This window comes from Chiloscyllium plagiosum, unplaced genomic scaffold (assembly GCF_037043375.1).
Source record: "Chiloscyllium plagiosum isolate Xiang-an unplaced genomic scaffold, Cpla_swu_hap1 HiC_scaffold_46, whole genome shotgun sequence".
NCBI classification, from domain to species: domain Eukaryota; kingdom Metazoa; phylum Chordata; class Chondrichthyes; order Orectolobiformes; family Hemiscylliidae; genus Chiloscyllium; species Chiloscyllium plagiosum.
This window is the reverse complement of record NW_028270184.1, coordinates 11,155,765-11,168,234: the sequence shown is the minus strand read 5'-3', so window position 1 is coordinate 11,168,234 and position 12,470 is coordinate 11,155,765. Positions and strand designations below refer to the sequence as shown.

General features: G+C 49.8%; 1 protein-coding gene across 4 annotated transcripts in view; it reads left to right on the top strand.

The window, feature by feature from the left end:
- The first annotated feature begins 11,619 nt into the window (after window positions 1–11,619).
- LOC122544002 (transmembrane protein 151B-like) overlaps window positions 11,620–12,470 on the top strand; it is a 73,237-nt gene continuing 72,386 nt past the window's right edge. For all 4 annotated transcript variants that reach the window (XM_087983838.1, XM_043683014.2, XM_087983839.1 and 1 more), the window contains exon 1: window positions 11,620–12,067. In XM_087983838.1, the coding sequence (XP_087839964.1) occupies window positions 12,002–12,067 (66 nt within the window). In that variant the 5' untranslated portion in view covers window positions 11,620–12,001. The remainder of the gene's footprint in view (window positions 12,068–12,470) is intronic.

The window sequence follows — 12,470 nt, the reverse complement described above, 5'->3', positions numbered from 1 at the left end:
AAACATAGAACAATACAGCACAGCAACGGGCCCTTCAGCCCACGATGTTGTGCCGAACTTGATCACAAAATAAACTAATCTTGGTCCATATTCCTACATTCCTTGCATACTCATGTGCTTATCTACAAATCCCTTAAACGTCCCAATTATACCTGACTCCACCATCAGCCCTGGCAGCACATTTCAGACTTCTACCACTCTCTGTCTAAAAAGACCTATGCCTCACATCTCCTTTGAACTTTCCCCCTCTCACCTTAAATGCATGCACCTCAACTTTTTCACCCTCTGCATGAAAAAGTTGCCCCTTAGGTCCCTTTTATACCATTCCCCTCTCACCTTGAATGGATGGCCTCTATTTTTGTACTCCCCTACTCTGGGGAAAAGTCCTTGATTATTCACCATATCCATACCTCTCATGATTTTATAAACCTCTATAAGACTACCCCTCAGCATCCAACGCTCCAGGGAAAACAGTCCCCAGTCTATTAAGCCTCTCCTTATACTCTCTCCAACCCCGACAACATCTTGTAAACCTTTTTTTAACCCTTTCAAGTTTAACGACATCTTTCCTATAGCTGGGGGACCAGAATTGGACACGATATTCCAGGAGTGGTCTAACCAATGTCCTGGAAGTCACTCCGTTTTGGGCAGGTTTTGTTTGCACATTCTCTCGACTGCCTTCAGTGCTCCTGTTTAGCCTCTGCACTCTCTCTCTCTCTCTCTCTCTTATACTCTGGACCTGATTTACCTCTCCTTGTCAATGCCTGGAAGATTTCCCATAGAGTCACACAACATGCAGTCATACATTCGGTCCAATTAGTCCATGCTTATCATGTTTCCCAAACTAAACTAGTCCCACTTGCCTGTGTTTGGCCCATATCCCGCCAAACCTTTCCTGTTCATGTACTTATCCAAATGTCTTTGAAATGTTGTAATTGTACCTACATCCACCATCCATTCAAAGCACCTGGAATTAAGAAAATAATCGATTTCGAGGTAGGGTGAATGATGGGATAGATCCGAAGGGCTAATGCGGTTCCTTTGTGTAAGCTTGTTAAAGGTTAAATCTGAGCGCCTCGAATATATTCCAGTTTATAACGCACAGTTGGGTGATGTGTTATTCTATATATAACCCCCTCCGAAATCCCTTGATTAAATTCTGAAATAACTCCACAGAGGCCAGTAAAGCGTCACCAAGTCCTCTTTATTTACATGTGGAGAGGCCTTGACACTGATCCAGATCTCAGAGCTAGCTCTCAGAGTGAACAGGAAGTCTAACACTGCTGTTCTTTTTAAAAAATTTTTTACTCCTGTTTATTTTTTTCCTGATTTTTTTGTTTTTTTTTGTTTCCCCACACTACCGCCTATCTGCAGTAGTGCTTATTTATTCCCCAGCACCCATGTTGTGTGCGTGCAGGTATGAGACACAGTGAAAGACCCAAGGTGTACAAATCTTTATTTAATTCCCACCAACAGGAAGGAAAAGAAACGCCCAAGTGGCCAGTGACAAGCAGTGCCCTTCACATCAAAGGGCAATGCTGCGTGACCAAACAGCGAAGGAGAGGGCAGGGGTTAAAGAAAAATAGAATTAGACGGAAAATAGTGCAGTCCACTCCCTGCGGTACCCACCTCTCCCTGAACAGCTCAAGGGTGTTGGTGGACACCGTGTACTCCTTCTCCAGAGATAACCGGGCTCTAACGTAACCGCGGAAGTGGGGCAGGCAGTCAACCCTCGACACTCCTGATCTTGTCTGTCAGCCAGGGCTTCCTGATTGGACTGGATTAACAGCCCCAATCAGGGAACTCATATTCTCTGAGGTTCCCCCTGGCTGACCTTGTTACAATCACTACAGATTCCAGTCTGTTTCTCACACCCAGGTATCTGTTATTCTAGATATAAACCACCTCGAACACCTTGATTAGATTCAAATCTGTAACTTACTCCCTGGTATCTGTTATTCTACATATAAACCACCCTGAACCCTTCGATTAGATTCCAGTCTGTAACTCATTTGGCAGTGCATTGGAGACTTGACAGTGTAAATATAGTGTTTTCCCGTCCATCCCTAGATATGATATGTCACCACGCTGAATGGGAGTTATACCCTCTCCTGTCACATTTCAAACCTCACCTCAAGAGTTGGTGCCTCTTGGCCTATCTCTGCATAGTCTGAGCAGGGTCCCCATCTCCCTGTGGCCTCTCCCTGGCAGCTTCTCATTCCACCCCCCACCCCCTTTCAGGGTGACTGTCTCTGTGCTGCACAGTGTTGAAGTTTTGTTCCTGCTGATGTAAAGGTCTGGGCAGAGACCCATTGGGAGTGACCACGTTCAACCTGGACACCGCATCTTCGGGCAGAACAGACTCAACTTGCAGGGTGCAGTGCGGATTCAATAGAACGCTCCGGGGACTGCAGGGAGACAGTGAGGTCTGCAGAAGATGGAGATCAGAGTTGAGAGTGTGTTTGCTGGAAAAGCACAGCAGGTCAGGCAGTATCCGAGGAGCCCTTCATCAGGAAGAGGGGGCTAAATGTTGAGGAGGGGTTGCACAGACTGGGTTTGTGAAGTAGATTGAAATGCAATCTAATCTGGGAATTTGAGATGATTAAAGGATTTGGATTAGAGTCAAGAGCGTGGTGCTGGAAAAGCACAGCAGGTCAGGCAGCATCCGAGGAGCAGGAGAATCAACATTTCGGGCAAAAGCCCTTCATCAGGAGTAAGGCTGTGAGCTGAGGGATGGTGAGATAAATGGGAGGGGGTAGTGGTGGGTGGAATGTAGCTGAGAGTGCGATCGGAGGTGGCGATAATGGTGATAGGTCGGAGAGGAGGGTGGGAAGGAAAATGGACAGGTAGGGCGGGTCAGAAGGGCGGTGCCGAGTTGGAAGGTTGGGACTGGGATAAGGTGGGGGGGAAGTGAAATGAGGAAACTGATGAAATCTACATTGATGTCATGGGGTTGGGGAGGTCCTGAGGCAGAAGATGAGTTAGTCTTCCTCCAGTTGTTGGGTGGTGAGGGTTTGGCGATGGAGGAGGCTCAGGACCTGCATGTCCTTGGCGGAGGGAGAGGGGGAGTTGAAGTGTTCAGCCACGGGGCGGTGGGGTTGGTTGATGCTGGAGTCCCAAAGATGTCCCCTGAAGCGCACTTTCCCCTAAAGGATTTGGTAAGGTTGCCAGAGAGAAGCTGTTTCCTCTGAGACCAGAGGTGCAACAATCTTAAAATTACAACATCTTTCACGTCAGGAAGAATCCCCACTTAGAGGGGAGTGAGAAATCTGAAACACTCTCCTCACACAGTTGAGATTTTCAGGGATATGGAAGATTAGTGGAACCCGATCAGTTGGATGGAGCAAAGATGCAGATCAGCCAACATCTATTCGCAAAACAGGACAGGCCGGCAGGGTTGAATGGCCTCAGCCTGTCCCTTGAGCTGTTGGAAAGTACACAGGTAGGAGCAGTACAGAGATGCCCACTGTGAACAAGCAGTGTGGGACAGCCACAGTCAACAGCTGGTGCCTGGTGCCCCCTGGTGTGCGTCCCCAGGAAGGCAGAGGCTGCATTCAGCTCGTCCCAGTGAAACCTGACAGCTTGTTTACTACTGTATCAGTAGCCGAAGGGGAATAGTCAAACAGGTGTGAGACGCACACAGGCATACACACACAAACAGAGGTCTGAGGTCTGTACAGTGCCACATAGGAGTGAATCATTCCCTTTTACTGTGTTAGCATGTACAGGAGCTAACACAGATACACACACACACACACTTTTAGCCAGTGCGTACTGTACATGTACAAGAGCTAACACTGACACACACACACACACACACAGGTGCAATATAGATTAGATTAGATTACTTACAATGTGGAAACAGGCCCTTCGGCCCAACAAGTCCACACCGCCCCGCCGAAGCGCAACCCACCCATACATTTACCCCTTACCTAACACTACGGGCAATTTAACATGGCCAATTCACCTGACCCTGCACATCTTTGGACTGTGGGAGGAAACCGGAGCACCCGGAGGAAACCCACGCAGACACGGGGAGAACGTGCAAACTCCACACAGTCAGTCGCCTGAGGCGGGAATTGAACCCGGGTCTCTGGCGCTGTGAGGCAGCAGTGCTAACCACTGTGCCACCGTGCCGCCCATACCAGGTGTACAATACCAGATGGGACTGAATCATTCCTTTAGCCAAGTGTCAACCATGTTAAGGTGATCAGACAAACACGCCGATTACTATCACAGCCAACAATCAGAGTTTATATCCCCTCTGCTCTATCTGGGAGTCTGTTGATATCTATTCCAAAGTTCTCCCCCATATTAGTTCCAGAATTAACAGCTCAAAGCTGTGTCCCATCTCCTTACCTCCCAATCTGAAGTAGGCCATCTGATCTACACTCCCCATTCTCTTGCCTGTCCAATGCACACTCAACACTTGCCAAGATTTCTCGGGACCCTAAGAAGACCATTTCTCTCTCACCCTCTCTTGTAATGCAGCAGCAACCCCCCCTCAACCCAGCACAGGACACCAATTCCCAATGATGCCTCAAATGGACAATTATGGCAGACTGACAGAGAGGAATGACTAATGCATTTCTCTAGGGCCTATCACAACCTCAGAACTTCCCCAAAGTGATTCACAGCCAATGGTGGACTTCAGTGAAGTGGACCCATCTAATGCCATATGGGAGGGGAGAGATGGGGCTGCAGCTAATTGGTGCACAGAAGACTCCAACAAATGGCATTGTGACGATGACCAGATTTTATATTTGTGTGACATTGCTTCACTTGCTGACTTTTATCTAATTGAGGCCCCGGGAATCTTTAATGGCTGTATCTGAGGGCAGATTGAGTCAATGCCTCTGATAGTGCAGCACTCCCTCAATACTGACCATCCGACAATACAGCTCCCATATCGTACTGACCTTCCGACAGTGCAGCACTCCCTCAATACTGACCATCCGACAATACAGCCCCCATATCGTACTGACCCTCCGACAGTGCCGCACTCCCTCAATACTGACCATCCGACAATATAGCCCCCATATCGTACTGATTCTCCGACAGTGCAGCACTCCCTCAATACTGACCCTCCGACAATATAGCCCCCATATCGTACTGATTCTCCGACAGTGCAGCACTCCCTCAATACTGACCCTCCGACAATACAGCTCCAATATCGTACTGACCCTCCGACAGTGCAGCATTCCCTCAATACTGACCATCCGACAATACAGCTCCCATATCGTACTGACCCTCCGACAGTGCAGCACTCCCTCATTACTGACCATCCGACAATACAACTCCCATATCGTACTGACCCTCCGACAGTGCAGCACTCCCTCAGTACTGACCATCCGGCAATACAGCTCCCATATCGTACTGATCCTCCGACAGTGCAGCACTCCCTCAATACTGACCATCCGACAATACAGCTCCCATATCGTACTGACCCTCCGACAGTGCAGCACTTTCTCAGTACAAACCCTCTGACAGTACAGGACTCCCTCAGCACTGACCCTCCGACAGTGCAGCACTCCCTCAGTACTGAGCGTCCAACAGTGCAGCACTCCCTCAGTACTGACCCTCTGACAGGGCAGCACTCCCTCAGTACTGACTGTCTGACAGTGCAGCACTCCCTTAGTACTGACCCTCTGACAGTGCAGCACTCCCTCAGTACTGACCCTCCGTCAGTACGGCACTCCCTCAGTACTGACCCTCCGACAGTGCGGCTCTCCTTCAGTACTGTCCCTTCAACTGTGCAGCACTCCCTCAGCACTGACCCTCCAACAGTGCAGTGCTCCCTCATTACAAACCTGCAATTGTGCAGAGCTTCCTCAGTACTGACCCTCCAACAGTGCAGCACTAGCTCAGTACACACCCTCCAGTTGTGCAGCACTCCCTCTGTACTGACCCTCCAACATTGCAGTGCTCCCTCTGTACTGACCCTCCAACATTGTAGTGCTCCCTCAGTACTGACCCTCCAACAGTGCTGCACTCCCTCAGTACAAACCCTCTGACATTGTGGCGCTCCTTTAGTACTGACCCTCCGATAGTTTTCCTCTTTTTAAAGAATGGAAGGTAAGTTTCAGTGCATTGGATCCAGCTTTGGAGGCTGGGGCTAAGGTGAGGGGAAGGAGATGGCTGAATTCACTTGGACTGAAGATGTTTGCTGATTATTGATTAGATTAGATTCCCTACAGTATGGAAACAGGCCCTTCGGCCCAACAAGTCCACACTGACCCTCCGAACAGCAACTCACCCAGACCCATTCCCCTATCCTATATTTACCCCTGACTAATGCACCTAACACTATGGGCAATTCAGAATGGCCAATTCACAGATGTTTGGAATGTGGGGGGAAACCGGAGCACCCAGAGGAAACCCACACAGACAAGGGGAGAATGTGCAAACTCCAAACAGACAGTTGCCCGAGGCGGGAATTGAACCCGGGTCCCTGGCGCCGTGATGCAGCGGTGCTAACCACTGAGCCACCGTGCCGTGCTGTTGCTTTGAGGTGTTACAGTGCATTATAAAATTAATGGTAGCCATTCACTGCGAGAGAGAGATGGACGCAATTCATCCGTGAGCCTACAGCTTGTTGAGTGGCTATCCCACTGCAGACGCCTTCACCACCACACTTGGCCTACCCTGCCCAGTGATCCTCTCTGGTCCGGGTGGTTGTTGATCAGCGGGGGATCCACCCTGGGATCTAGCCGGATGACCCAAAGCTCTTGGGGCATTGAGCCAGTCAAGAGGCCGTGGGGGTGGAGGGGGTTGGGAGCGCGGGAAATGGTGTCAGTCAGAATTACCGGAAAAAGTGCGATCTGAAAGTACTGAGCAGGACTGAGAGCGAGGGATTTGGCTGGGGACCACTTCCAGGGCCAGTCGCAGTCAGAACGTGACCAGTTTGAAACCCGGACAGAGACACATCAAGACTGAAAGGCTTCAAATGAGTCATTCATACACCAAAACCCCCGTGGAGTTACATGACGGAAAACTGGTTAATGCTAATGAGTTGAGCGGGAGGGGGGGGGAGGTATTCATTTTTGGCATCGTCTGTGTCATTTAACTGGAGGCACAGTAAGCCCGGATACCGGAATTATCTACTAGTAAAACTCTCTGTACACTTTTAAACTGAAAGTAAGGCTTGCTCTACATTGTCACCATCATACAACCCCAGGATATGGACAGTATGGAGTTAGATACAGAGCAAAGCCTCCTCTACACCATCCCGCATCAAAAACTCCCAGGATAGGAATAGCAAAGAGTTAGATACTTAGTAAAACTCTCTCTCCCCTGTTCCCCATCAAGCAGTCCCAGAACTGGGACAGCACAGGCTTAGATACAGAGTAAGTCTCCCTCTACACTGTCCCCATCAAACACTCTTAGGACAGGGAAAGCACAGGGTTAGATACAGAGTAAATCTCCCTCTATACTGTCCCCATCAAACGCTCCCAGGACAGGGACAGCACGGGGTTAGATACAGAGTAAATCTCCCTCTATACTGTCCCCCATCAAACGCTCCCAGGACAGGGACAGCACGGGGTTAGATACAGAGTACAGCTCCCTCTATACTGTCCCCCATCAAACGCTCCCAGGACAGGGACAGCATTGGGTTAGATACAGAGTACAGCTCCCTCTATTCTGTCCCCATCAAACACTCCCCAGGGCAGGTACAGGACAGGGTTAGATACAGAGTAAAGCCCCCTCTACACTGTCCCCCATCAAACACTCCCAGGACAGGGACAGCACAGGATTAGATAGAGTCAATCTCCCTCTGTACTGTCCCCATCAAATGCATCCAGGACAGGTACAGCATGGGGTTAGATATAGAATGAATCTGGTAGTTCACAGTGAAATAACAAGTTTCGCAGGTACTAACTCAGGCCTGACCAATCACATTGTGAATTCTGTTTTGGGCCTATACCTGGACAACTCAGCTCCTGTTGTCAACCATCGCCGTCTCACTCTCCTGTGATTGGCTTCCAGGCTTGTTCATTCTCATGGAGTCTGTGCATCCAGAGAGCAAGCTGACTCCTCATTGGATGGCTTTTGAAACTCAGTCAAGCCGCTATTTTCTCCCCAGCCACAATATTTTAAAAATTAATGGGATCACGCCAAAAGAATGGCTGTCAATATAGACCACAACATCGTAGAGGCTGCAGAGATCCAGGCCAAACACTCCTGGGTTGTGAGTAGCAACCTGGATGTCCTTTCTTTACATAAATGGCCCTGCAAATGGGCATCTGAGATATGACCTTGGAGGAAATGGCGGCATTGTAGTAATATCACCAAGCTACTAATCCAGAGATCCTGGTTAATATTTCAAGATAGCGGCAGAGTAGGGTGGTGCTGAGCACAGGGACGCATCCGTTCCAGTCAGTTTTCTTTCTTTGTTTTGTACTTTTGCTTTTTTTCCCTTTCTTTTGTTCATTTTCTTTTCTTCAAAGTCAGGAGAGTGGCAGGTGAGGGAGGAGGCCTCTGGCAGCAGTGACGCTAGTACGAACCGGAAACGCCCCCAGCCCAGCCCAGGATCTGCTGTCGAGCAAGGAACAGGTCTGGGCTGACTCCCCCGGCCTAGACACGCAGGCTAGGCTGAGGCTCCGGGTCCATGCCTAGGCCCAGACACCTGAAAGAGGAGAAAGGCGGTCTCGGCCTGGAATCGCAGGCTAGGGCAAGGTTCCAGATCCGCATCTAGGCCCGGCGCCTGGAGGAAGAGAAAGGCGGTTTAAGCCCAGAATCACAGGCTAGGCCGAGACTCCAGATCCGCATCTAGGCCCGTGCGCCTGAAGGAGGAGAAAGGCGGTCCAGGCCCTGAATCACAGGCTAGGCCGAGACTCCAGATCCGCATCTAGGCCCGTGCGCCTGAAGGAGGAGAAAGGCGGTCCAGGCCCTGAATCACAGGCTAGGCTGAGGCTCCACATCCGCATCTAGGCCCAGGCGCCTGAAGGAGGAGAAAGGCGGTCTAGGCCCGGATTCACAGGCTAGGCCAAGGCTCCAGGTCTGCATCTAGACCTGGGCGCCTGAAGGAAGAGAAGGCAATTTAGTTCGGACATGGCAGCCTTGTCCTGGCCTAGTCATCTCGGTCCAGCATGGCTGCCTTGTTTGGCGGAAGGTTCCGGCCCAGTGTTCCAATGGCCGTGCGTGGTGCTCTGGGCCCAGAATGGCAGTCTCGTCTCAGCTGCGTCTTCAGGGTATTCCATTGTTCCTTAATCGGCCTTCCCCCGACCCAGGTGCAGTTAACTAAACAGTGATGAACTTTGTCTTAATTTTACTTTTTTTTATTAGGGTAGTAAAGAAGGCATTTGGTACTCTTGGTTTTATTGGTCAGTGCATTGGGTTAGGAAGTCATGTTGTGACTGTACAGGACATTGTTTAGGCCACTTTTGGAATACAGCATTCAATTCTGGACTCCCTGCTATAGGAAGGATGTTGTGAAATTTGAAAGGGTTCAGAAAAGCTTTACAAGGATGTTGCCAGGGTTGGAGGGTTTGAGCTACAGGGAGAGGCTGAACAGGCTGGGGCTGTATTCCCTGGAGCATCGGAGGCTGAGGGGTGACCTTATAGAGGTTTATAAAATCATGTGGGGCATGGATAGGGTGACCAGTCAAGATCTTGTCCCCAAAACCAGATGGCATAGGTTTTAGGTGAGAGGGGGAAAGATTTAAAAAAGGACTTAAGTGGCAACTTTTTCACACAGAGGGTGGTCTGTGTATGGAATGAGCTACCAGAGGAGGTGGTGGAGGCTGGTACAATTACAACATGTAAGAGGCCATGATGTGGAGATGCTGGTGTTGGACTGATGAAGGAGCATGCCCTGAAAGCTTGTGATTTCAAATAAACCTGTTGGACTATAACCCAGTGTCATGTGACTTCTAACATTTAAAAGGCTTCTGGATGGGTACATGAGTAGGAATCATTTAGAGGGATATGGACCAAATGCTGGCAAATGGGACTAGATTAGCTTAGGGATATCTGGTCAGCGTGGACAAGATGGATCTGTACATTTATATGACTCTATGATTCCTAACATCCCCTCCGTGCTCTGTGTAGTCTAATATCATCTTTGAAAGTGGGAGGCAGGGTTGTGGAGTGATATGGAGGAGTGGGGATGTGGGGGGAATGTTCCCGTTGGTAATAGCTAGCCCTGGATTCGAACTGGCTTTCTCTGAAGACTCACATCTCTAGTGGGGAAATGGTGGAGATTACATTTCAAGGGATCTGCCTGGGGCTAGGGAATGTCCATAACCGCTTGGGTTAACAAATGTCCGACTAGACAGTGTAGGTGGCCTTTACAAGGTGGTCCAGTCTAAGAAGTTGGGCATAAACTCAATTAATAATCTGCAATTTAACTGGTCTCAGAGATGGTGACCATTGACAACGAACACTAGTTGTCATATAAACACACCTGGTTCACTAATGCCCCTTTAGTGAACAGTGGCTTAGTGGTTAGCACTACTGCCTCACGGGGCCTGGTTCCATTCCACCTTTGGATGACTGTGAGGAGTTTGCACACTCTCCCTACGTCTGTCAGGGTTCCTCCCAAAGATGTGCAGGTTAGGGTGGATTGGCCGTGCTAAACTGTCCCATAGTGCCCAGGGATGTGCAGGTTAGGGTGGATTGGTTGTGCTAAATTGTCCCATAGTGCCCAGGGATGTGCAGGTTAGGGTGGATTGGCCTTGCTAAATTGTCCCATAGTGCCCAGGGATGTGCAGGTTAGGGTGGATTGGCCATGCTAAATTGTCCCATAGTGCCCAGGGATGTGCAGGTAAGGGTGGATTGGCCGTGCTAAATTGTCCCATAGTGCCCAGGGATGTGCAGATTAGGGTGAATTGGCCGTGCTAAATTGTCCCATAGTGCCCAGGGATGTGCAGGTTAGGGTGGATTGGCTGTGCTAAATTGTCCCATAGTGCCCAGGGATGTGCAGGTTAGGGTGGATTGGCCATGCTAAATTGTCCCATAGTGCCCAGCGATGTGCAGGTTAGGGTGGATTGGCCGTGCTAAATTGTCCCATTGTGTCCAAAGATGTGCAGGTTAGGGTGGATCAGCTATGGGAAATGCATGGTTACAGGAATTGGCTGGAGGGGTTTGTGTGGGATGCTGTTCAGAGGGTCGTTGTGGACTTGATGGGCTGAATGGCCTGCTTCCACACCGTAGGGATTCCATGATCCCAATATGAAAAAGAAACAAGAGCCCCCACCAGCTGCCCCTGTACAAGAGCTGCAGGTACAGGGGAACAAGAGCCCCTGCAAGATCCCCCGCGAGCTGCTCACCACCCTGACTCGGAAACACAGCAGCCATTCCTTCAGTGTCGCTGGGTCAGAATCCTGGAATTCCCTCCCTAAGGGCATTGTGGGTCTAACCCACAGCACGCGGACTGCAGTGGTTCATGAAGGTGGCTTGCCACCACTTTCTAGAGGGGCAATTAAGGGTGGGGCAACAAACTCTGGACCTATCCCCGGATGGGGTTGTGAGGCAGCCTCCTCTCCCCCAGTTCCCCACAAGCATCACGACGTGGCCTGCCCCTTTAAATATTGCAGGAGCTGGGAACAGTATCCAAGGTAGCTGACGTCAGCTATGTATTTCAGGCAGAAATTGTAGAGTACAGGGGTCAGTGGCTAGGTGAGGCAAAGAAATTTCAGATTTAAATGCATAAAAAGGGACACATTGCAGTGAAGGTGCTGCATATAAAACAGAGACCATTGCTAGAACATGCCTTTCAGCTTTACATTAAAACTAGACTTGGATATGTGAGATGCTTCATTGGAACTGAATACTGCAGGATGGCTCTTTTGTATACACACCGTGTGTGTCTCTGTAAGGGTAAGATCACAGTGCTTTACTAAGGAGGATTGAAAGGGGAGCTGCTCTTTCTCTCTCTGTGTATCTCTATCGCCCTGCTCCCCCTCTGGGCAGCTTTTGTCCCTGATAGGAAATGACTTGGCCGTTTCCACATGGCGTTTTCGCTCGGCTGGACCTGTGCCTGGGAGGCTGAAGAAAGATCATGCAGAGTTTGTCAGGAGCGGTGAACGAAGGTAACACCCCGAGCCTGCAAGACATCAGAGAGGAGGTGAGTCTGACTAACACACGCGCGCACACACACAAACGCAGACGCAGAGAATGGCATTGCCGCCCTTGCCTACTGAGTTAGTGAAATACCAAGGAAATTAAATTTCACCTTCACCAGAAAGAAGAAGCTTCAAAGGGGGAGAGGAGGGAGGTGTGTGTGTTGCTGTGGGTGCAGAAAGGGATACAGTAAATGGGGGGGGGGGATCACTCTGTCACGTTCACCTCTAACCAATTCTGTGCGCCTTTAGCAAAAATATCAATTTTGACACCCAGAGCCTGCTAATTCATAGAGGGGGAGGAAACAGAAGACCGTTTAAGAAAACCCTCCTCCAAAATTGTCTGATTTTTTTTGGGGGGGGGCTGGGCAAGATAGTGGGGGCAAGAGATGGGTGGAGTGGATGTTG